Below are 26,253 nucleotides of genomic sequence, written 5' to 3' on the forward strand. Positions count from 1 at the left end.
AGCCCCCAAGGAATACTTTTACGGCATTGTGGTTCAGATGCCTGTGTCCCCAGCTCATGGGAGGAGTGCTGTGTCCACTGGCTGCACCAACTGCATGCCCCATAAAACTAGGCTCACAGCTGATTGGCTGGTCTTGTCTGGGTTGCTTATGTCAACCCCCAAATGAGGGCCCTTTGTTGCAGTCAGGTTCGCATTGCTGGTAGAAAACACCCGACCAAGAGCAGCTTGTGGTGGAGGGAAGGTTTATTTGGGCTTACAGACTTGAGGGGAAGCTCCATGATGACAGGGGAAAATGATGCCATGAGCAGAGGGTGGACATCACCTTCTGGCCAACATCAGGTGGACAATAGGAACAGGAGAGTGTGCCAAACACTGGCAAGGGGAAACTGGCTATAATAACCATAAGCCTGCCCCCAATAATACACCGCCTCAAGGAGGTTTTAGTTCCCAATTGCCACCAACTGGGTGCTGTGACACACGAACACACACAAAGATAAAACATAGAAACCCCTCAGGCCTCGGGAGTCACTGTGGTGGCACCTGTGGGATGTCATGTGTAGTGGGGAAAAGGGACACATGCATTCCATCAGGAGCTGGACAGATTCTCAACCATAGCAACCTGGGATGCAAAGGGGGCCCACAGGACAGGATAACACTCCGGTAGGAAGTAAAAATGGTCTGAAGCCGGGCGTGGTGGCGCACGCCTTTAATCCCAGTAACTTGGGAGGCAGAGGAAGGCGGATCACCGTGAGTTCGAGGCCACCCTGAGACTACATAGTGAATTCCAGGTCAGCCAGGGCTATAGTGAAACCCAACCTCGAAAAACCACAAATAAAGGTCCAAGCTAAGGGTTATGTTGGCTACCTCAGGGTTGAGGGCGATGGATCTGGAGTGAGCAGCCATAAACACTCACTTCCCAGGTGTGCCTTGAAGGACCCTGGTGACTTTCGAGGGTCATTGCTTGCAGGTTACGGTAACTTGTGCGATGTCCTGATAGTCTGCCCTCCTCTCTAAAGTGAACGCAATACGGTAATGCACCCGCTCGGCTGGGGCTGGGGCCGGGGCAGGCATGCAGGCAAGACCGAGCGTGGACAGAAAGGTGTACCATAACCCAGACCGATGTCATCAGCTACAGACAGGTCTGGGGACACTTGCAGGAGTGAGAACCCATCTCAACCCTTGTTACGCACAAAGGCAGACACCCCTCCTTTTCATCGTCCGGGCCTCTGTCCCACATTGTGTTGGCCCTGTGTTGAGGTGATGAGTAACGGTCTTCCTGGTCAACTGGGTGGAGTGCACGTGTGCGCACTCTTACCCGCGCCTGCACCCTCTGATGCAGTGCCTTTTGGATGCCTAGCTAGTGCCCTAGCCCGTTGCTATTGTGAGGCATGCTTGTGCCACAGAAATCTTCCCTCAGCGAGAGGTGAGGGGCCGTGTGGATTCGTGGCCCCCAAGTGCCACAACTGAATACCCTGTTGCTGCCACTGTTTTTGAATTGCATGTGACTTGATGCATCGCTGTCATCGTCACGATAGGCTTCCCTAGGCCAGCCTGACGGTGGGGACTCACAGCCACGGGCTCACAGCAGGAGGAGCTGTCAGTCCCACAGGTTCCATCCTGTGTGTGCTGCGTCGGGCAGTGGCATGAGACCGAGTGAGCCCCGTGGCTCTCAGCAGCCTCCCTGAGCACTGGGACTGAAATCTGCGTGTTTGGTTCCTTCAGAGACACCTCTGACCCTGGCCGCCCAGCTGGACGACTCCATGGAGCTCATCAAAGCTCTCAGAAACGGCGGGGCACACCTGGACTTCCGTGCCAGGGATGGGATGACCGCCCTCCACAAGGCTGCCCGGGCGAGGAACCAGGTGGCCCTGAAGGTATGTCAGGAGTCGGCCTCGTGTGGGTGACACCCTCCCTTACCTGGTTCCCTGAGTTACCTCCACTGCGTCCCACAATGGCCCTCCCCCGAGCCCTTTCCAGTCGAGCTTTGGAAGGGCGGCTGCTATCTGGTTTTCCTGTCCCTTCTCTGTGATTTCGCTGCCTCTAGAGTTCACTGTCCATAAAGCCATCTTTTGCCTTCTGAAGGGCTGAACCACTGATGCGTACCCTAGAGGAGGCTTCACACCCAGGAATAGTATAGCCTTGATGGTCCCCCATTGGGTCTCTAGAAGGTGGGCAGGTTATATTTCACACGTATTTTTCTTCCACACCCATCTTGCCCTCATTGCCAAGGGGCAGTTGACATATACCCTACACCATGAAGAAAGAGTGTTGGCACAGTGCCTTTCCTCCATCAGAGCCCAGTGAGGCAGACCAGGGTCCCTTGCTATAGGCTGACCTGAGGTGAAGGCTTTTCCCACAGTCTTGGCCAACTCCCTTCACCTGCGGTACCTCCTCACCCACCTCCAGTGATCCCACAGGTGCCCAGCACTGCTCCAGATGTCCACTGCCCTCTGACTCCATGAAGTCCTGCTGTCCAGTGTGTTAGGTCACATGCCACAGGTCTCTTCAGTGCTGTCCACACGTTACCTTCTGGGACAGAGGGTTCTAGGCTATGCAGACCCGGATCTTCAGACCATCTGCTCATTTGGATGTAGGGTGGTATATTAGACAGCGTGCTGTAGAGGAACAGAACCACTGGTATGATGGATTCTAAAAACGTTTATTGAATTAGTTTACAAAACACAATCTGGGCAGCTGAACAGTTGCTATCTGCAGGATTGAGCCTTGAGGAACCCAGTAGCTGCTCGGTGCACAGGGCTGGAAGTCTCCGTCGTTCTCTCTGGCACTGAAGGCCTGGGGGATACCTGGAACACTGCTGGTCTTCAGTCCACTTGCGGAGGCTGACGAAACTCGGATACAGTGTCCACAGTGGGTAGTCGAACGGGGTAGATGCATGTCAGAGTGGACAGTGAGGGCAGCTGGGTGACCAGCACCCACAGCAGGTAGCAAGGGCAGCAAGTGAAAAGCCCACGTCATTCTCTGAGAGCCTCTTTTTAGACAGTGCACCAGCCCCTAGAAGGGCCGCCTCCCCTAGAGGCAGGACTTCCTCCCACATGTCACTCTTCCTGGAATCCACCTCGCAGACCTGCCCAAGAGCTGTGTCTCTTGATTCCTAATCCAATCAAGTTGACGATAGAATTTGTCCTGTGTCCTCGAGTACTGTCTTCCTCTTTTGGTCTAGAAATGTCACAACAATGCTTAAGACCCCTCGAGGCTATGGATGGGGAAAGCTTTGGGGAGCCCAGGGCATGGCTCACCTTGGCCGAAAGGAGAGTGGCCCATGTGGGTCTTCAGTTCATTCCACGCAAAAGTTGTCACGAGACCAGCAATAACCTTGCATTTTTCTCTCTAGACCCTGCTAGAGCTTGGCGCCTCCCCAGATTATAAGGACAGCTATGGCCTCACGCCGCTGTATCATACGGCCATCGTTGGGGGTGACCCTTACTGCTGTGAGCTCCTCCTTCATGAGCATGCCTCTGTGTGCTGCAAGGATGAGAACGGCTGGCATGAGATACACCAGGTACCGGTCACCTTCACCCGTTGCACTTGCCACTGACATCCCTTCACCCCTCATGCCCAGAATACAGGCAGCCAGCAGCAGGTCAGATCCCATCTTCAGGCATTTTGTTTGACCTACTCCAGATTCCTAGTGAGTTTGGATGAATCCTCAGGATTTACATTTGCCTACAGAGAAACACCTCTGACCTGGCAGGAGAAACTGGATAACTAAACCGCTGCATGTCTGCACGGCAGCCATCCTCTGGAGTAGGGGATGTGTGCCACTTCCCAGGAACCCTGAGTCCTCCAGGCCCTGCCATCCCGGAGACATGGCAGAGGAGGGCCCAAGTGTTTTCTGTACCCAGCTGCCCCAGGGCGGGCGCCTTATCTCCTTGCACAAGGCTCAGGGGTAACAGAGCTTACCTTGTAACTTGTGGGGCTAGGTGGGATGGCACCTATGGGCTTAACAGTTCAGGGACTTCACCGGATTGGTCAGGCGCAGTAGTGGCCCATGCCCAAGGCTGAAGTCCACAGACCAGCAGCAGTCAGAGCAGTTACCACCCTTGGGCTGAAAGACAAGAAGACTCTGCTCCAGGGAGCTATGGAGCAAGACTGGCAGGGATGTCTCCAGGGCAGTGGGAAGGGACGCTGAGCCTGCTAGAGCTGAGGTCATGGCCCAGAGGTGAGGGTCTCCACTCTGGGTGGAGAAAGGGTCTGGGCAGGCAGGAGATGTCTGGGAGAGAACTGGGTGCCATTCTCCCCACACCTTTATCCCAATGCCCTGTTTCCCCCCCCCACACACACACAGCTGTCCCTCCTCCTGAAGGAAGGGTGTTGCAGTCAGCTTTGAGTTGCTGCACAAAGAACCCAACCAAAAGCAGTTTATGGGAGGAAAGGGTTTATTTTGGCTTACGGACTTGAGGGGAGGCCCCATGATGGCAGGGGAAAACAACAGCATGAGCAGAGGGTGGACATCACCTCCTGGACAACATCAGGTAGACAATGGGAACAGGAGAGGGTGCCAAACGCTGGCAAGAGGAAGCTGGCTGTAACACCCATCAGCCTGCCTCCAACAATACACCGCCTCCAAGAGGCTCCAATTGCCAAATTGCCACGAGCTGGGGACCTAGCATTCAGAAGACATAAGTTTGTGGGAGACACCCGAATTAAACCACAACAGAGGGGTGTGTGCTTTCCCACCGTGACCCAAAGACTTTACACCTGTAACAGAGCAGGCAGTGAGCGTGCAGGACACACCTTGTTGTGGTTACCTTCACGTGGTTGGGATAAAACACCTGACGAAGAACCACTGTTGGGGGGACGGTTTCTTTAATATTATTTATTTGAGAGAGAGAAAGAGGCAGAGAGAAAGAGAGAATGAGCACGCCAGGGTCTCCAGCCACTGCAAATGAACTCCAAATGTGTGCGGCCCCCATGTGCATCTGGCTTATGTGGGTCCTGGAGAATCGAACCAGGGTGCTTAGGCTTTGTAGGCAAATGTCTTAACCACTAAGCCATTTTCCGCAGCCCTGGGAGGAGTTTCATTTTACAGTCTCAAAACCCCACTCCCAGCAACACATCTCCTTCAGCAAGTCTCCACCGCTGAGTTTATGGGGGTCATCTTATTGAAACCATGATAAACCCTAACCTGGATTTTTTCCTTGTGGGCTCGGTTTGGGATTGCAGAGCCCCCACGGCCTGGAGGAGTCCTCATTCCTTTATGGTGTGAGTGGGGGCTCTGTGACACTGCTCCCAGAACCCCAAGCCCACACCAGGCAGGAGGGCATGGAGCAGCAAGTGTCATGACCAGTGTGACTGTGTCCTCAGCATGAGGTCAGTGGCCACTCTGGGGCTTTTCTCCATGAAGAAGAAAAAAGGCTCTCCCTCGTGGCAGTTAATGTTGGGTCATGTTGTGCCAGGCTCTGGTACCAGATACTTGATTCTGAAATACTCTCGGTGTTGATATGGAGGTGTTTTGTAAGATGGGATGACCATTAAAGCAATAGACTTTAAAGAGAACTGTGTCCCTCCATAGCGGGGTGGGTGCCTTGTCCAGCCATCTGAAAGCCTTAAAGGGAAACCTGGGGTTGGGGGGGGTCCTTCAGGAGGAAGTGGCTTTGCCCCAGATGTCCTCAGACTCCAGATACAACATCAGCCTCCCCAGGGGCCTCCAGCTATTCTGCAGAGTTCTGATTCCAGCCCCCATGACTGCAAGAACCCCTTCTTAGAAATACTGTAGATTCTGGGTGGGAGAACGGGCTCAGTGGATAAAGTGCTCATACCACGCTAGTATGAGGTGTTGGATTTGGATTTCCAGCACCCAAACCAACGTCGCGTAGGGACGATAGCCCGCCAGCACTCCCAGGACTAGAGCATGAGGATAGGTCCTCAGGACGAGCTGGCTGGCTCGAGTAGCTGAATCAATGAGCTCTGGGTTCCAGTGAGACCCTACCTCCGTAAGTAAGGTGCAGGGTGATCAGGGAAGACATCTGACATCCACCTCTGCCCTCCACATACATGGGTACACATATGCACATGTGTGCATGTGCCTCCCTCCACAGAAATGCTATAAATTCAATTTTTTAAATTCTTTAAAGTTCTCTGTCTGCCCTCTCCCACATATACATTTCCCTCAAAGTCTTTCAGGACCCTCAGGGGACGGGGTCCAGGACCTCTTGCGGATACCAAAAACCATAGTCCTCAAATCCCTTCTGTAACACAGCATAACATTCACACATAACCTACCCATGTCCCCCAGATACCTTAAATCATCTCTAGATGACTTTTTTTTTTTTTGAGATAGACTAGTCCAGGCTGGCTGATAACTCATGATGTAGCTCAGGCTAGCCTTAAAACCCTTAGAAATCCTCCTGCCTCAGTCTCCAAGTACTGTATTTACAGGTGTGTATTATTAATACCTTGTAAAATGAAACTGCTGTGCAAATGCCTATTATGTCAGCAATAATGACAAGAGAAATTGTCTAGTGACTAGGGATGTGGTTCAGTGGTTAAAAGCACTTGCTTGAAAAGCCTTCCAGCCCAGGTTCAGTTCGCCAGCTCCCACAAAAAGAGAGAGAGAGAGAGAGAGAGAGAGAGAGAGAGAGAGAGAGAGAGAGGGAGGGAGAGCTAGATGCAAAGTGGTTCATGTGTCTGTGGTCACACTGCAGTGACAAGAGACTGCCCACGCACGAGCCCTGAGCAGCTCTCTCGGAGTGTAGGGTAGGGCATGATCGGCTGGGGGCTCTCTCCCCATGGCTCTCCCAGCCCCCCCCCCACAGCTTTCTTCTCACTGTCAGTTCTTCCCACCACAGACCTCTCTGTGGCAGCTCTCCAGTGCTCCTTCCCCTGTGCCCTCTCTGATTCTCCTCCCCCCCTTCTCTTCTTGGCTTCCTCTCCCTCCTGTGAGCCAGGCCTCAGCCAATTGCTCGGGTCTGCCCCGCTCAGTCATTCCACAGCTTTGGAGAGGGTGGATGGCTGCTCATGCAGCCATGGATACCACTAAGTGGGCATGAGTGACTGAGTGAACGCCTTGCCATGCGCTGTGTCCTGGATGCCAGGACGTAGCTGCAAACAGAAACTTCCCGGCACGTGCATCCCAGGTTCCCGTGGGAGAAGCCAGGCAGGAGACAAGTGGATATTTTTAAAAGCACTCACATACACATGCACTGGCACGTGACTGAAAGTGTGCAAACATGTTTGGAAACCAGGTGTGTATGTGCTTTGCGACCTCAGGCAGCGGTACTTCTGGGCTCGCACAAGGACCATTTGGCCCTGGAGTAGGGGGAGGTCACCCATCACGTGGGCAGCTGCCCTTGGCTGTCATGTGGCAGTGCCGCAACTAAACCTGTCCTCTCCGTGTGGCCTTTGGCTCCTGCTAAGTCTGGAAAGACGGCTTCACTGGTGAATCCAGACCCTCTTGCCGAGGGGTGTTGCAGTCTTTGAGTTGCCCTGTGTGGAAGTGGGCAGAGTCCAGGATGCAATGCTCTTGCTCTTAGGAGCTCGATTGGAAAAGCAGATGAGGAAAGCCGGGCGTGGTGACACACGCCTTTAATCCCAGCACTTGGGAGGCAGAGGTAGGAGGATCGCCTTGAGTTCGAGGCCGCCCTGAGACTCCATAATGAATTCCAGGTCAGCCTGGGCTACAGTGAGACCCTACCTCGAAAAACCAAAAAAAACACACAAACAAACAAACAAAAACCAAAAAAGCAGACGAGGGTGATTCAAGGCCAGTGGCAGGCACAGGGCATTCCTGATGCCCTCCCTCCACCAGGACCACCAGCCGGCCAGGTTGGGAGCTCTGGAGCCCAAGTACCACATGGTGTCTGCCAAGCAGCTGCTGAACGTGGGCACTGATCTGAGCCATGACTAATAGGTCTGCCCCTGGGGACCTTGAAGGTGCTAAACGCTGCCTCTTGAGTCGTGAACTATCCAACACAAGACAGCATGCACACACACACACACAGGGGGGGGGGGAGGGAGAGAGAGCGCCAGCACCAGAGCTCCGCTTCAGGGAGTGTACTGCCCTCTAGTGGTGAGTTTCAGACCAGCCATGGGATGCCTTGATGTGTACTTGGAGAGCTTCAGAGTTGGCATAGAGAGGCTTTCAGACTGCTGCTGTGTGCGCTCAAGGGAGTGATGAGGAATAGTGAACAGGTCCATCTCTAAAGCCACCCTTCTCGTCACCGCTCACGCTTACCCAGACAAATGCAGCCCCACTGGAACACAGCTTGGCCCTGTTCACAGAGGAGTAGGCAGGCCCCGAGAGGGTGAGTAAGTTGCCCAAGACCCCAGACAGAGCAGTTGGCTGAGCTGCGTTCACTGCCGCCTCATGTCATTTCTGATCCTTCTCCCCACTTGGGGGTCTTTCTGACAGAAACCACTCTTCTTCGGCCAGTGTGTTTGGGATGGAAGGAAATACAGGGGCAGGTGGGTTTGGCATGGGCTCCTTCTGCCCTTGCCCTCTTAGAGAAGCCCTAAGAGTACCAGCTTCTTGGGTTTGGCATTTGTGGGCATTTCTGGTGCTCTTCGTAGCACCTGGGCACCCAGACAGCTCCTTTATCCTGACAGAGGCCCTGATCCACACCAGTCCTGGCAGCAGACATGGGAGGTGCCCAGCCAGCTCTTTGGGTTCTTGAGATCTGCCTCTTGGGCTGATCTGAAGCCAGGTTCGCAGCACAGAGGGCATTTCTGATCCACGCTGCGGGCAGGCAGGTGCCTTGTGCCCCGTAGCTGAGGAGGAACAAGCTTCTCTTTGAATTCATGATCTGCACATTTGCACCTTCAGAATCCGTCGTTCAAGTGTTCCTCGTTCCTTGGCTCACTCTAAAAATAAATGCACACTCAGCATGGGCATCTGGGAACTACGAAGAAGCCAAAAGAAGCATGTCACAGAAACCGGATGCCCTTGCATTGGGTGGGACTTCGGCGTTTCCATTTCCTATTTTTCATTGCCAAGGTCGCTCACTTTAATAGTGTATATTAATTGTCAGCTGGGCAGGTCCTAGAATCACCCACAAGGGATTACCTAGGTTAGGTTAGCCTCTGAGAATATCTGTGGAGGATTACCTTGGTTAGGTTAATTGAAGTGAGGAGATCCACCCTTAAGCTGTGGTAGGCATCATGCAGGGGCTCGGGTCCTGGACTTTATAAAAAGGAAAGAGATGGCTGAGCACCCACTGTTCTCTGCTTCTCCTTCTCCCCTCTTCTCCCTCCTCCCCTTCATCCTCCCTCTTCTTACCTCTCCTCTCTCTTCCTCTACCTCCCTCTTGCTTCATCTCCTTCTTCCCTCTCTTCTTCCTCTTGTTCCTCCTCCCTGCCCACCCAAGGAGTGCACTCAGTTGACCTCCAGCTCGGAACCTGTACAGGAAGGGGACAGGCCTCCTAGCCACAGGACTTTCCCTAGTGAGAACTGTCCCCACGTGCACCTGCCTTGTCTGTCCCTAAGGCCTGGACTCCATCTGAGCCTCTGGCCAGAAGCCTGCTTCATGCATGCCGCCCTTTAAGGGCTGAGGCCCAGTGTGTGCACTGTCATGGGACTGGGGCGCTGTGGCCTTCCTCCTTTCTCTTGGGGTTTGCTAGCGCCCTGAGGTACCTGCCACATGCCGGCTGCTGCAGTGGCCACAGTGGCCAGGCACTGAGGTGACCTGCATGTCTAGGTTCTGCAGTGACCACCAAGTTGAGTTGTGCAGAGGTAACTCTGTGCCCAGAGCTGCCCTGGGTTTCAGCATTACAGATGCCAGCAGGGCCAGCAGGTGAGACCCATGAGCCCAGACCAGGGAATCCCACAGCTCTACCAGAGGGGTCCTGCTTACAGCAGGCAGACAGACTTCCTGCAAAGCACATCTTTGGGGCCAGACCATGCCTTCTCCCTGTGTCTCGTGTAGTTGCTCTGTGTACACCTGTGTCCCGATCTGCTCTTTTTATAAGGACCCCAACCCTGTGGGGTGAAGACGATGGTAGTGTCCTTATCGTGCCTTAATAACCTCTTTAAAGTCCCCTGTTCACATGAAGTCACACTAAGACAGCCTGGGGCTGGTGTATCTGCAGGTAAGTTTGGGAAGTGGTGTTTAGCCCTCAGCACTGATCAGAACAGAACCAGCCACGCTCAGGTTTAGAGCGTAACTGTCTCACTGGCCAGGATCCCCAACTCCTCGCCATGCCCAGGGCCTTGCTGACCCTGATATCGGGTGGTGAAAAGACAGGCGACGGCCAGCCTTGGAAAACCTCTGGGCACAAGGAAAGTTATGGAGCGGCTGGGGCCTCTGGCCAAAGAGCACATGTTGTGTACATGAGCTGTCTCTACCAACGGGAAGCTGCTTCCTGACAGAGTCAGAGCTGGCACCACATGACTCTTCTATCCCGTGAGGCTGGGACATCTCCAGCCAGAATATAATCACGCACTGTGGGAGAAAGGCCCAAGTGAAGTTAAAATTCTGTTGGCAGGGGCGCTGGGGATCCAGCTCTGTGTGTGAGGACTTACTTGCCTGGCATGCCTAAAAAGCCCCAACACCAGGCTCACTGCTCCCCTGCAACAGCGGGCTCTGCCTGTGTGTGCTGCACTACACTCCCTAGGGGGCGCTGCTCCCTCCCGGTAGCGTCAGCGTGGAGGTTTGCGTCATTAGTCCAGCAGGTGGCAGTGTGGCGCTTGGAGGAATGTGCTTTCCTCCCTCCTTACACCCAGCCTTGGGGTAGGGGAAGGCCTGGGCTGGTGAGCACAAAGCCAGGGTGAACCCCGAGGTCAAGTGGAACCTCAACCACATACATAAAGCCCAAGCCTCCCCTGGAAGAATCAGAGACAGTGAACGTGGATGAGCCCCCGCCCGATATCATGCTACCAGGAAGAGGGAAGACGAGAGGGCGTAAGAGGCAGAGAAGACTTTCTGTTGCCTCCTGAAGCTGTGGCCAGTGGCCAGAAACTGCCCTTCATAGCCTGCGGGTGAAGGAACCCCAAGATGGGGACCCCCACGCTCTGCCCGGATATGGTGACACCCCAAATCACTCACGAGAAGCGGTCTTGATGCAAACTGCAAGAGGATTTTATTCCAAGCGCGCTGGGGCCCACAGTCGTACACCTCACAGGGGTAGAGGACTGCAGAGCCCCGAATGCAGGAACGGGGCAGTTTTTATAGGGTTTCTAACAAAGCCTGTGCATTAGACCAATCATTTTTTTAACATCAGGAGCCCGCAGGGTGCGAGCCAGTCAGTTTGTGCCACACCATAGTTTCTAAGCCAATTAGTTTAATTTGTTCAAGCCCCTCGTGGACCAATCAGTCTCTTATGACCTTGGTGGTCAGCATTTGTGCAGGTCCTTGGGTGGGAGTAGCAGAGTGTGGTACCAGCCTCCTATGACCTTGGTGGTCTGAGGCAGGCTGCTACAGCTTATGGTGCGGGCTACTAAGGCTTACAGTGTGGGCTATTAAGGCTTATGGTGCAGGCTATTTACAGAAACAAAATAAGTGGTTCACTTCATTACTCATTTCCCATCCTTGAGGGCTATCTCATGCCCTTTTTACCTAGTTTTATATTAGAAGCGGGCTCTGATATAATGAGAAGAGGGATTCTTTACTTGCTTCCAACAGAGAGTAAAGCCTGGAGTTTGAGGTATGCAGGGGCCCACTTAAGCTCCCTTTGGAGCGTGATAGTATTTCTGGGCTTCTGAATTCTTGGGCCTTTCATGGGGTCCACAGTTCTGCTCACCCCTGGGTCGCGTTCAGCATCTCTGTTGCAAGTGGGTGAAGGACTCCATTTTCAAAGCTGGTGACGAGGGCGGGGCAGCAATAATTCAGAGAATTCCTGGTGCCCTTCCCTCCCAGACCACGTTTGGGTTTTGCCACTTGTCCCAGCAATGTTCCTGATGACCAGAGGCTCCATCTCACATCCTTCCCTGTACCCCTGCTGTGGAAGAGACCCGTGGTTCTTTTGCCCAGACCTCCTGGAAACTCCGGGGCAGTCGTTTTCTGGATTGGCTTTCTGTGGGGTTCGTCTCCTGCATCCGTGTGAAGACACCCCGCGTGCGAATCAGGCTGTGCCCTGTGAGGTGGCCTGTGGCGATCACTTTCTTGTGACTCGTGATGCCCCTCCTGGTGATGTCTGCCAGGCTTCCAGTGTTGTCACCTTGCCCTGTTTGAATGAACAGATCTTGGGGGTGACCTCAGAGACCATGTCACTCGCTCACTCAGCCCCTGCTAGACTTAGCGGCGCTCACACTTCCTGCCTATCACTCTTGTTAAGTGGAGATCTTCTAATCCTATCATGGCCCCTACATCTGTTGGTTGGCTTCCTGTCGGAAGGAAGACTCTTCTTGTTCTGCTCATCTGTTTATTTTTTGCTTATAACAAGGCAATCGTGTAGCCTTCTATTTCCCCTCATAGAGATTGAGTCATACCAGGCATTGGGTATCATCCTCTTTAGGCTGGTGGGTGCCCTTTTGGAATGGTCCTCTGGTCCCTGGGGCATGTTCCCACCCATCTTTGCAGACATAAGCTCTCCCAGGCTCTTCCTCCTCGACACTGGTTTCTGTAGGAGCCGTGGCTCCATGAACCCAGGTGAGGGTGTGAGGTGTCAGGCTGCTCACCTTCTTAAGCCGGCATTAGAGATGTGTACGCACACACAAACACACACACAGGCACCCATCATGAGACGCAATCTGTGAGGTTCAACTTTCTCACAGAACATGATGAGGTACAGCCAGGCGAAGGGTAGTCCCAGAACCCAGGAGACTGAGGTAGGAAGATTGCTGTGAGTTCAAGGCCAACCTAGGCTGCATCATGAGTTCCAGGCCAGCTTGGGCTACAGAGTGAGACCTTGTCGCAAAACAAATAAATATGGGCTGGGGAGATGGCTCAATAGCTAGAGGTACTTACTTGCAAAGTCTGGCAGCCTGGGTTCAATTCCCTAGAACCCATGTAAAGCCAGACACAAAAAGTGGCATACGTTCACAGTGGCCAGGCCCCTGGTATGTCTCCCTACCTCTCTCCAGGACATACACATAGATAAATAAGTACATGCACTAATAAATATATATACACATGTATAAATGAATAATATTAAAAAACAAAAATAAATCAAATAAAAGTGTTGTGTCTGCACTTTCTCCTGGACACTTTACCACATGTGTGTTATTTCTAATATCCTACACGAGTACACAGTATGTGAATAATTGTTAACTCTATTGTTCAAGGGATGTTGGCAAGGAAAAACAAACCTACACAGATGTGGTTTTTCCTGAATTAAAAAAAAAATTTGGTTTATTTTTATTTATTTGAGAGCAACAGACAGAGAGAGAAAGAGGCAGACTGAGAGAGAGAGAGAGAATGGGCACATCAGGGTCTCCAGAAATGCAAATGAACTCCAGACACACAGGCCCCTTTGTGCATCTGGCGTATGTGGGTCCTGGGGACTCGAACCAGGGTCCTCAGGTTTCACAGGCAGTCGCCTTAACCGCTAAGCCATTTCCCCAGCCCCTGAATTTTTTTTTTGTTGTTTTTTTTTCAAGGTAGGGTCTCACTCAAACTCACCATGATCCTCTTATTTCTGCCTTCTGAGTGCTGGGATTAAACGCATACACCACCTGCCCTGGCTTTTCCTGAATATTTTTGATCCATGGAACACTCTAAATTTCTGGAGTGTGTGGACACAGAGGATCAGCTGGCATACTTATGTCTTAATTTTTCTTTTCACCGATAACTGTGAGTTCAGCTGTATACCTAAGTTTGAGACCAACCTGATCTGTACGATGAGCTCAAGGCCAGCTTGGTACACGTACATAGAGCGTTCTAGGCCAGCTAGGGCCATGTAGTGAGATAGCAAGAGCCTATACTTAAAAATCCACAGTAAGCAAACAAAGGGGAAAAAAGAGCTGGGTGCTCATGCTGATAGCCTATCCCAAGCACCCACCACAGGCTTTCTGTAGGCTGTGATCTAGTTGCTGTTCTTGAGTCAAAAGTTCCTCGTCTGTGTTCCTGCCCTCTGGACTCCTGGCTGACCCACCCAGCCACAGCTTGCTGGACCCCTTTGCCCTGCCTACCCACCACTACGTCTCCCTCTCTGCCTTAACAGTCCTAGGTTGAGAAGAGGAGGTTAGCAAAGGCCTTTGGAAGTGCTAACGGAAGGAAGTGCCTTTGAGTTATGGTGATTTTATTTATTTATTTTTATTTTTATTTTTTCAAGGTAGGGTTTCACTCTGGTCCAGGCTGAAATGGAATTCACTGTGGAGTCTCAGGGTGGCCTCGAACTCACGGCGGTCCTCCTACCTCTGCCTCCCGAGTGCTGGGATTAAAAGCATGTGCCACCATGCCCGGCTGAGTTACGGTTTTTTAATTGGCTTGTGTTTCGGCATTTTCCTGCAGTTTTTGGTTGTATTTGTTGCTAAACAGTAAGCACACAAACAGTGGAAGAGCGCAGAGAGGGGCTCTTGGGGATGCTCGCTCTAGTACCCACCTGCTCAGACAGTACCTCTGTTTTCTCTCTTAGTACCCATCATATTTTGACCCTTGGTGAGGAAACGGTGACACGATCCCAAGGTTGTCACTTCAGTCCTCATAAATTCAACTTAACTGGGGGAAGAGGACTAATGAGCTTGTATTAATTGTTGAACATGCCTGTGGTAACCAAGTTCTCTTCTTTATTGACTACAAAGCAATTAAATTAAGCTGTTAAAAAGTGCTGCCTCCCCAAAGCCCTTTGCAGAGAGCTGATTAGCCAAATTGTTTCTTCAATTTAAGGAACAAAATTCCCAGCTCAAACTGGTTGAAGGTGGGGGGGGGGAGCAAATTAGGCCTTGTTTTAATGTCTCTAAAAAGTCCTGGGGTGGGGTGGAAATGGTGGAGCATCGAAGGCCCTTCCTTATGGCTTAGTCTGTATGTCCCTCTAACTCCTTGTCATCCCTCTGACTCCTTGTCCCTCCTTCTTCTCTTCTCTTTCCTCCCTTCTTTTTTTTTAATTAATTTATTTATTTGAGAGTGACAGACGCAGAGAGAAAGACAGATAGAGGGAGAGAGAGAATGGGCGCGCCAGGGCTTCCAGCCTCTGCAAACAAACTCCAGATGCGTGCGCCCCCTTGTGCATCTGGCACCTGGGGAACCGAGCCTCGAACTGGGGTCCTTAGGCTTCACAGGCAAGCGCTTAACCGCTAAGCCATCTCTCCAGCCCTCTTTCCTCCATTCTACACCTAGTCCATTTCCATGTGGCAGCCTCACAGCTGTAAAGAGAGAACATTGCTTTCCAGCTATTCTGGCAAACGTCCCAGCCTCAAGGGCTCCCTGGGTCCAGTGTGCTCTGAGGTCCTTGGCCTTGCCTGGGCTGATGGAGCTGCTGGTTACGTGGCTGGGGCCCATATCAGGATCAGGGCCACAGCTGCGCTCTGTAGACTAACGAGAGCTGAGCTGGTGACCCCTGGGATGTGGCGGGTGTGCGGCTGGTGAGAGGAGCCACGGGTGGCAGGCAGAGCGGAGTATCGAGGGGAGAATCAGAGCTCAGGAAGGGTGAAAGTTTTCGTGGGAAGCATAGCAGTTAGAAATGGGTGTCTACTGAGTGCTTTCAAATCTGGTCCGACAACTGTGTCAGCCTTTTCCTTGTCCCCTTTGCTCGGTGTTAGCTGTCAGGGTGGAGTTTGTCCTCATAGACTGCACTGAGGTGAGGTGTGTCACAGTGATCAGAAACACAGACACTCGTGCTGGAGTGATGCTGTCACCCGCGTGGGCGCTGCCCCTTGCAGGGTGTGGCTGGCCCGCTTCCCTCTGGGGTGGGAAGTGCGAGGTCAGAGCCCCTAGGCACCCCTCTGTGAGTCTGCTTTCCCTAGCACAGCATGCACCCACGGGGGTACCCTGGCACATGCACAGGGACTTTCCTGAGTCCTGGATCTGAGATGAGGGTGCTGCACCCACTTTGTGAGCCCCACATTGTGTGAAGCCCTTTGGTGTCCTTGTCCCGCGGGACTCACGCAAACCTACGCGGGGGGGGGGGGGGGAGAGGCTCACACATAGGTAAGATCATGCGTAGGCTTGAGCGTGAAGGCCTCAGTCACACCAAGTCTAGACTCAGACCCAGTTCTGTTTGGCCCAAATTCGGTGGGCTAAAACCACCTGTGAGATTCTCTAGGAAGGCTCAGAAGCATGCTGGGGGCCCCTGTCCTGGCTCCTGCCCCCTATGCACAGTCCAGATCATGTCTAAGGGCACTGTAGGGGCCATGCTTGCATTGGCAAGGGCAAGTGTGGGCCCTCCTGCACATGACACATGGGTAGAGATATGAGTGCCCCTGTGTCCGTGGCATGCTGCCTCCCTGCCTGGGAGCTCGGATCACCAAAGCAGGGCTGAACACCCTGGCTGTGCCTCCAGATCAGGGAAAGTCCTGAGTCTCACAGGGTCGCTGGATCTGCATGGAAAGAACCTTGCGGTACCTTCCAAGACCCTCATCCACACACAGGTTCCTTCTCTCAGCCCACAGCTGGGACTCGGGGGCGTTCCTGAGCTTTGGGGAGCAGGGGTGCTGCTGTGTCTGGGCCTCAGTCTACAAGGCTGAGTGGTCTGTGGTCCACCGAGGCCATGGCATTGCTGTGGAGAAGTGGCAGGGTATTGGGGCGTGGACTCGCAGTGTGACAGGCTCTCAGCGCAGCCTCTGTGTCTCAGGCCTGCAGGTACGGACACGTGCAACACCTGGAACACCTGCTGTTCTACGGCGCAGACATGGGCGCCCAGAATGCCTCGGGGAACACAGCCCTGCACATCTGTGCCCTCTACAACCAGGTGAGTGGCGTGCACATCCCCACCCTAGCCCTGGGACGCGCTGGGTATGGAATGGAGGGCCTGGCTGCAGTGTCTCAGGTGAACCTCACCTGTTGCCTCTGTGGGAACAGCGCACTTGACAGAGAGAGGAGAAAGTTATGGCCGGTGAAACTGAGAGTGGCCCCGAGTGGACCAGGGACCGTGGCCTCATCTCTCCAGTGCCATCCAAAGCCGTATGCTCCCTGTCGTCAGGAAAACTCAGAAGCCAGGGTCTCCCGTTCCCCTCAGCTTGTTACAGGAACCTTGAGTCACACAGAGATGGCGCCAGAGATGCAGAGTGGAGCATCAGAAATTTTTTTCCCTGTTGACATAGACTCAGGGGAATAACTTCTGAAGTCTGAACACTGAGCTCTGGTGGCTCTGGGGTTTTATACACAGTATGGCAAGCAGTCTGACATCGTCTTGAATTCGTTATACTATTAGTGGGTTACAAGTTTCTAAGGTGATATGATTTTGGGGGCACAAGCAGGAAAGTTCTTAGCAATAAATCAATGATAAGAAAATTCAAATGTGAGCTGGGCGTGGTGGTGCACACCTTTAATCCCAGCACTTGGGAGGCAGAGGTAGGAGGATTGCTATGAGTTCGAGGCCAGCCTGAGACCACAGAGTGAATTCCAGGTCAGCCTGAGCTAAAGTGAGACCCTACCTCAAAAAAAGAAAGAAAGAAAGAAAGAAAGAAAGAAAGGAAGGAAGGAAGGAAGGAAGGAAGGAAGGAAGGAAGGAAGGAAGGAAAGAAGGAAGGAAGAAAGGAGGGAGAGAGGGAGGGAGGAAGGAAGGAAGGACAAATGTGGAACAGAAGCTGTGTGTTCAGGGTGTTTGTGCCAATGTCTGCACTGACCAGACAGCATACAAGCAGGGTGCAGCTGCAGAGACAGGAGGGAGACTCAGGGTCACGCTGTCTCCCTGGTGGAGCTTGTACAACAGAAACTGTGTTTTAGAGAATCATCTGGGCCTGGTTTCTTTGTTACCCTTCTCTTACCTGCAAGCGGAGCGACAGCTCTGCCCAGTCTTGTCGTCCTTCGTCCGTGTCACCCTACGTGCTTCCTCGCTCGGTTGTGGTTGCATACACGACAGAGCGTCTCTGTTTCCGTTTGAGGGACTCGGTTCTTGGGCATTTCTCTGACTTGATGTTGTACAACCATCCCCTCTGTCTGCCTCCAGAACTTCACGTCTTCCCAGATGGAAGCTCTGTCCCCTTGAAATACTGACACCCGCTTTCCAAGCCCTGGTTCCCCAACCTGCTCTCGGCATTTGTGAGTCTGGGCCCTTCTGGAAGCGAGGTCCTGCAGGGGGCTTCCTTCTGTGCCTAGCTTCCTGCACTCAGCGCTGCGTCCTCAAGGCCTCATGGGCAGTACAGAGCCTCCGATGCCCTTCCTTCCGAGGCTGACTCCTGTGCCACCACAGGGAAGGCCATACCTGCTCGTTTTTCGCTTTGGGTGGACACGTGTGTTACTCCACCTTGGCTGTTGTGACCAAGGCATGCAAATTCCTGCCCCTGCCCATTTCTGATCCTTGTGGGGAATGGCCAGTAAATGGAAGTTTGAGGCAAATGACTCAATGGGGACCCTCCCAGAGACCCTTCAGTGGCATACACGAACACACCCAGCTTCTACATGGGTGCCTGGGATCCAAACTCGGCTCCTCATGCTTGTGCAGCAAGCACTTTCCCAACTGAGCCAGCTCCCCCCACCTTCCTTGAAGCATCTTCTATCGTGGCAAAGATAGGAAATCATGGTTTCTGTCACTCAGAATAACTGTAAACACAGGTTTTACTGTGTGGGTAGAGGATTTTATTAGGAAAGGTTAAAGCGTTCTGATAGTCTGTATACTCAGCTGTTTCTGGGGCTGGCTTTTCTGGGGGTACCTCCACAGACTCCATGGCTATCCTGGTCATTTGCTGGCTTCCCAGCTGGTCAGAGCTCCCAGGAGAGCCCTAACCCATAGGCTGTAAGTGTGAATAGATGTCAGCCAGCCTTTTCCATCCAGGACCAGTAAATAAACACTTTTAAGTCCTTGGTGCTGCATGAATCCTATGGCAACATGTCAGCTCTGGAGCTATAGTGCAGAAGCAGGCTGATACAACAGTTCACTGGAGTGTGGTTGTATCTCAATAAAACTTTATTTGACCAGTAGGTTTTGGGGCAATCTGGCCTGTAGGCTGTTTGCTGAGCTTTGGAGTAGAAGACGCACTTGCCTCTCCCCCACCTGAGTTACAGACACGCCATTTCCCAAGGCTGGGTGGCTTCAGAAAGCCTGAGCTGGGGTGGGGAGAGCTGTCCCTTCGGGGCTCACTGGGGCAGCATGTTCCTGCCCATTTCCAGCCCATGTCTCTCCTCTGCAGTGGGGGACAGCCTGAGATTTGAAGCCTCACACAGCCTCCCGGGGCTCACGTGGGGCTCCAGGAGGAATGGAGGGCATGCCTATGCAACACCACACACTGATTGTCCTTCTCCAGTGGTTCTGTATTCCTGTGTCACCATCTTGCTGGCACCTGTGTCCTGACCTTCTCTCTCTGCACAGACCAACCCCGAAGTGGAGTCACACCATGCATTCCAGGGGCCGCCCCCAGGGAGGGATAAAGATGTCTGACTCAAGGGCAATATTTAGGCCAACGTGTTCAGGTGTAGCCTCCTCAGAGAAATAGGGTAGGGCTATGAGAAGGCCTGGCCATCTGGATGCTGCTAGGGGTGAACTGGAACCTGGCAGTCCTGTTGGGGAAATCTATTGTCTCTTTTGGGGTCCTGTGCTTTCCATCTCTAATGCGAGCCAAATGGGTGACTATAGGGTTGCTCAGAGGGTAGGGGACATAAGCCAGAACTTGGTGATGCTTGCCATACAGCAAATGCTCTGCAGTGAGTACTTGTAATGGTGGTGTCGAAGGTGGTGATGATGGTGATGGTGATGATGGTGGTGATAGTGGGTGATGGTGATGATGGTGGTGATAGTGGGTGATGGTGGTGGAGATGATAGTGGTGGTGGTGATGATGGTGGTGATGGTGGTGGAGATGTTAGCGGTGGTGGGGATGATGGTGGTGATGGTGGTGGAGATGATGGTGGTGATGGTGATAATGGTGGTGATGGTGGTGATGGTGGTAGAGATGATAGTAGTGGTGATGGTGATGGTGGTGATGGTGGTGGAGATGATGGTGGTGGTGGTGATGATGGTGGTGATGATGGTGGTGATGATGGTGGTGATGGTGATAATGGTGGTGATGGTGATGATGGTGGTGATGGTGATGATGGTGGTGATGGTGGTGGAGATGATGGTGGTGATGGTGGTGGAGATGATGGTGGTGATGGTGATGATGGTGGTGATGGTGATGGTGGTGATAATGGTGGTGATGGTGGTAATGGTGGTGATGGTGGTGATGGTGGTGGGGATGATGGTGGTGATGGTGGTGGGGATGATGGTGGTGATGGTGGTGGAGATGATAGTGGTGATGGTGGTGGGGATGATAGTGGTGGGGATGATGGTGGTGATGGTGGTGGAGATGATGGTGGTGGTGGTGATGATGGTGGTAATTTCGGTGATGGTGATGATGGTGGTGATAGTGGTGATGGTGATATGGTGATAGCACAATGAGAATGGGGATAGCGACTCTTTTAATGATAGTAACTGGCTTCACAAGCCTCCTCCTTAACTCTGAAAGAACCCAGGTGCATGCAATGATACATGTGCTTTATCAATTTCATGCAGCCCTTGGCTCCACACTTCTAATAAAGCATACTGTGATGGAAATATTCTCTCTCCTTTTATGCAATCAACTAATTAGGGCTTTGATTGTAAGCAGCAAATTGAGTCTAATCTGTGGACTTCTTTGCCTCATGCTGGCTTCCTGAGAGCTCCAGCAGGAGAGAGTAGCCAGTGTTGGTTTCTCTGCTCTGTAAAATGAGGAATTGGCAGAAACTTAAATATCGTAGCTTACAAGACCAGGCCAGTTTATCTAGCACACACGCGCGCATGCGCACACGCACACACACACACACACACACACACACACACACACGCACACATGCACACACACACACAGACTTCAAGACTGAGACTTTTGATTCTAGTGAGAGCTAAGTATGGAGGAGGGACCTTTCTGCTTGTGTCTCTGTGCCTTTGGCTTCCTGTCCCACAGGGAACTTTCCAGCACTGTGGCTATTGCCTTGAGGCCACCTGAGGGTTCATCAAGGCTACAGGTCTCACTGAGTGGCAGTGTCTACTGGGTCTTTCCCCTGAGGCCTTGGAGAGCCTTTGCTGTTTGTTTCCTTCATACAGGTCTAGAGATCCAGGCATGGTCCCGAGGTCACTCACATCAGAAGTGGTGAGGTCAGGCTTCCAAGGGATGATCTGCATAGATAGTAATGAACCCGCCCCTCCCACAGCAAGCCTTCTGTCTAGTGCCTCCTCCTCCCAGACGCCCCCAGTCTGGAGCCAGCCAGCAGGGCTAGGCATCAGTGCCTCAGACCTTGGGCAGCTCCATCCATAAGTTGTCTCCTTCTTATATCAGCCGCAGGTGGAGGTGCCGGGTCACAGACTGGCCTGCTCCATCTGGCTCCCAGGGCCTCTCCCACCTATGATAAGGAACATTCTGTCAGCCAGCCCTCTCGCCCCCTTTTTATTATTATTATTTTTTTTTTTAGAGAGAGAGAGGGAGAAAGAGAATTGGAGAGCCAGGGCCTCAGCCACTGAAATCGAACTCCAGATGCTTATACCACCTAGTGGGCATGTGCGACCTTGTGCTTGCCTTACCTTGTGCATCGGGCTAACGTGGGATCTGGAGAGTTGAACATGGGTCCTCAGGCTTCGCAGGCAAGCACCTTAACCACTAAGCCATCTTCCTAGCCCTCACCCACTTTTTAAATGTAGGATTACCTTGTTGAAATACAGTGTGTAAGCTATACAGTTCACCTGTGTAGGGTGCACAGTTCGTGTGTGGAGTACAGTTCTAGGGAAGATGAGGCTGATTGATTGACCAGAACTTCAGTGATAGCAGAGAGTTGGAATGTTGCAGGTCCATGGTCGGATTATCATAGTGCCCTGATTAGCCAGTTATTGTCTACTGTGTGTGACCTAACATTTTGTGACTATTAGGTGTATCCTTTGGGAGTGTACGAACAGACCCCCTTAGCTTCATCCAACTCAAAGGCTAAGAACATCATCAGACAGCACCTGAAGCCTACAGCAAAAGTTTCTCTGCTTTGCTGTGACCTGCCTACCTGATGTACCTGCCAATGTATTTGAAAAGTTGATTTACGACTCTGTTCTGTTGCTATAAAAACTTTATGAAATCATTATGGTATTGGAACGTGTTATTTGGGGTAACCTCAATCTGTGTTCCCAGGCCATGGTCACTTATATCTGGCTCCACAATAAGCTATCTCTTAGTCTCTTAAGATTACTGTTTCTTATGAGGACAAATGGCTCTAACTCTATGCACAAAGCCCGTTGCCAGGCATTAGGATGCTGTCATCACCCCAAACAGAAACCTTATACCCTATTTCATATTAACCCTCCTGACTGTGCCAACTATAAATTCACCTTCTGCCTCCAATTGTGCCTTGTCCAATCTGTTCTTCCAGCAGATCCTGAGAGCAGTGTTCCTCACCTGAGTCACACAATCCCCGATACAAGTTCCCCTCCTGGTCTGGGGATGAGATGGGGCTATCTCTGGCCTGTTATTCATTTCCCACAGTTCCCTGGATGGGAAGTTGTTTTTTTTTTTTTTCTCTCTCTCTCTCTCTATGTGTGAGACAGCATGTCACTATATAGCCCTTGTTGGGATTCCAGATGCCCATCTCCATGCCCTGCTGGGCTACTTAGTTCATTTATTCCTTTGGTGAACACTTACTACAGTGTTGTGTCTGGGTTCTGTCAAGTATCTATCTCTAGACTAAGTGAGTAGCTGAGATAAAGCCAGTGTTGGGTTTGTCTGGGCTTGCATTGGCACCATCAACACATAGGAGGAATTCATTCTAGCCAGGTAGTGCCTGTCTTTGCCAGCCCTGCTGTACCCTGACACCAGAACATCAGCCTCAATTAAGCATGTAAATGATTCCCCAAACCAGAATTTATTCCAACAGCCAGTTTCATTTGATAGGCAAATTTATCTGTATTTGGTCATTTACTCCATGGGAAGTTTTGTGAATGAGACACCAGACAATATCATAGAGGTTCCATGAGATTACATTACCGAGGGCTGTGGTAGACGGGTTAGCTTGTGTAAGTCTACTCTGTGACCTTCAAACAATGGCAAAATTGCCACAGTATGTTGCTGAGTGGCGTGTGTCCATAGTCAGCCTTCTGCTTCGCTGTTCTGCCCTCGGCCTTATGTGTGTACATGTGTTCATATGTATGTGTGCGCGTGGGTGTACGTGTAGGCCAGAGGGCAGCCTTGGGTTCCATTCCTCAGCTGTCAATTATCTCTTTCGAGAAAGTCTCTCACTGGCCTGGACTCAACAAGTGGTCTAGTCTGGCTAGCTAATGAGCCCCAGCATCTTCCTGTTTCCACCTCCTCTCCACTGGAATCACAGTGCAGGCAACTCCACTTGGCATTCTTATGTGGGTTCTGAGGGTCAAACTCAGGGCCTCAGGCTTGTACAGCGATGGCTTTGCTAAGTCACCACCCCACCCACCTTTGTCCACTGTACGGACACTTTTTTGTCTACACTGTCCTGTTGGGACCTTCTAAAGGATTGTCAAGAAGTTCCCCGTCGACCCCGATACAAACAAATGTCCAGGGACAGATTCACTTTCACTGCGAATGCGACCTGAAGTGCCCCTCCCTTACACACAGCATGAAAGACCTTTCTCCATGTCTGAAAGAGCGCAGCTGCTGTGCTCTTCCTAATCCTTTTCCTCCTGGGAAAGGCAGCCACACACATATCCTTCCAGAACTAATCTTTGCTTTTCTATGCCATCGATGTAGCTTTGGAAATGCAAATGAAATTAAACTGCCCTGTTGGTCTGAGCCTTGCCTTTTCGGCTTGGAAGCTATTGAGTCTATTTCATGTCAGTTCACATCCACTTACTTCGTTGGTCCCGTACCTGTCCAGGGACAGCATGTTCTAGAACACTCTTCACTCCCTGCTTCAGAACATGTCAACTATCCCAAGAGTCTCTCTACCTTTCTTTTTGCATTTTACCTACAGTATTTTACCAGGCCCATATTGTATAGGTGTACATAAGCCTTTCTATAGAATATCTCTTCAAGAGCAGTAGTGTTTGGTCATGAGGTGAAAGTATTTTACATTTTATCCCTTCTGCGATGCTGTTGGCCAAAGCGCTGGGGCCGGCAGTGTCCAAGACCTGTGTGTACTGGACAGAAGCACTGTCCCATTTTAACTCGGCGGGCATGAGCACCAGGCTTCCAGGGAGCCTGAACTTCCCAGCCTGTGTCTTTGGAGACTGTCCGTGTCATTGTTTTACAAGCCACTGCCTTCTATTTGCAGGAGAGCTGTGCGCGAGTGCTGCTGTTTCGGGGTGGAGATAAGGAATTAAAGAACTACAACAGCCAGACGCCGTTTCAGGTAAAGAGAGCTCTCGACAGCAGGAGTCGCCAGCTCAAGTGGTGCAGGTGACAGCTTAGAGTGTCTGCATACAGTGTTGACCGTAGCACCACGGCTGCTTCCTGGGTTGGAGGCTGCACCGTGTCTTTGTCATGTAGAACTGAAGTTTCTCATGCATCTCTGTTCACCTGTCCATACGGGTTTGCCAATCTGCATGAATAAAGGAGAGACTTGTGTCTGTGGAGGGTTCTAGAAAGGCAACAGAGCTGTGGCTCGTTCCCTTTTGTAGCTTTTGAAAGTTCTGTTGCCCATCCATCAAAGGAGGCAGGCATCATCATTGCCTCCAACATCCCTGAGGGGAGGGAGAACACCCCCCACCCCCACACACGCATCCTGGGATTGGCCCTGGGCATCCAAGTTGGGCCATACAACCCAGGTCCTAATGTCTTAATCAACTGGGCAAAATGAATGTAACACGAAAGTTAGCATCTTATCCAATTTAAAGCATTTAAGGTTTACAATTTTGTGGCTTTCAGTACACCCACAGTGGCACTCAGCATCACTACTGTCTGCTTGATGGAGGGGGGCATGAGGCCTCCAGCCCTCCCCGAGGAGTTATTGGCAGTTAATGATGACTGGGGGATGGGAGACATTTTCATCAGTCGTGTAAGCCACGGCACGGTGTCCATGCTCCACTGAATGACCCTGACCCATGTTCGTGCAAGTCACCCTAATTAAACTCATGGATCTCTCTCAATGCATGTGCACGCACATGTATACACACGCACACACATATTCTCTCTTTCTCTTTCATAAATAAATAAATTAAATATTTATAAAAACATCAAAGTAGAGGAGAAATTACCTACAAGAGGAGTTTCAGTGGGAGGGGGACATGGAAAGGGAAAGATGAATGGGAAGGGATAATGAGCAAAATATGGATACATGTCTAAAAATCGTCACTAAATAGAAAAAGTCCCAGAAAAGTCCCTGAACAAAAGGACTTTTCATCACCCCCAAAAGAAATCCCTATACCTATTAACTGATCACTCCCCATTTTCTCCCCACAATTCCTAGGCGCCCATCCACTTTCTGTCTCTCTGGATCCATTTTTGTGGGGGTGTTCACACAAGGCGACCACACCGGGGTCTGTAGGTTTGACGCCTTTAGCTACATGTGATGTCTCGAAGTTTATCCATATTACATTTTGTTTTATTTAAGATGGGATTCTTATGCACCCCAGATGAACCCTAACTTCCTGGCCTCAAGTGATCTTCTTGCTTCAGCCTTCTGAGCATCTGGGACTGCAGGAATGCGCCGTGCACCACACTCCCTCATTCCTCTACATAGCTGGAAAACGTTCCGTTTTGTGGAGATGAAGCCCATCTAAATTTGATACTTTTAAGTAGAAATCAGATGAGTGTGTGTGTGTGTGTGCGCGCGCGCACGCGCCCAGCAGCAGAAGCAGGGCAGATGAGGGAAGGAATCGCAGGGCGGTTCAGAGGCCTGGGGTCTACTGATTCCAGGTGAAGGAAGATTGTGTTTGCATCACCCTACGGGGTGATAGCCCCCCTGTCCTACCCTGCCCTGGGCCTTTGTCACATGGGCCAGGAAGCAGGGGGCTCCTGTGGGCTGAATTGGTGGACATGCTGGTGAGCAGTGGGTCCCATGTCCTGCGGGTCAGTGATGGGCAGTGAGTCCTGCTGAACCCTAGAGCCTTCATTTCTCTTTAGCTACATGAGAGGAAACCCAAGCCAGAAGCAGGAATCCATGGGTTTAATTCGGCTTACTTGCACAGGAAGCAGAGGCTTGAGGCTCAGGGGGCCTGGAGCTGGTTAGAGCTAGTACTGGCTGCCCCAGGCACACCTGGTACCTGTTCACAGGTGCTCTAAGACATACTGTGGAGTGCCATCACTGACTCCTCAGAATTTGTCCTCTGTGATTCTCAGATGGATCCTCCTAGCCCTTCCCCAGCAC

The 26,253-nt window shown here is 51.8% G+C and overlaps 1 protein-coding gene across 9 annotated transcripts in view; it reads left to right on the plus strand.

The window, feature by feature from the left end:
* Positions 1 to 26,253, plus strand: part of Shank2 (SH3 and multiple ankyrin repeat domains 2) — a 609,914-nt gene that overhangs the window by 146,046 nt on the left and 437,615 nt on the right. For all 9 annotated transcript variants that reach the window (XM_045152632.1, XM_045152644.1, XM_045152648.1 and 6 more), the window contains exons 7-10: positions 1,723 to 1,874; positions 3,353 to 3,520; positions 16,624 to 16,740; positions 24,220 to 24,297. In XM_045152632.1, the coding sequence (XP_045008567.1) occupies positions 1,723 to 1,874; positions 3,353 to 3,520; positions 16,624 to 16,740; positions 24,220 to 24,297 (515 nt within the window). The remainder of the gene's footprint in view (positions 1 to 1,722; positions 1,875 to 3,352; positions 3,521 to 16,623; positions 16,741 to 24,219; positions 24,298 to 26,253) is intronic.

This window comes from Jaculus jaculus, chromosome 1 (assembly GCF_020740685.1).
Source record: "Jaculus jaculus isolate mJacJac1 chromosome 1, mJacJac1.mat.Y.cur, whole genome shotgun sequence".
Classification (NCBI taxonomy): domain Eukaryota; kingdom Metazoa; phylum Chordata; class Mammalia; order Rodentia; family Dipodidae; genus Jaculus; species Jaculus jaculus.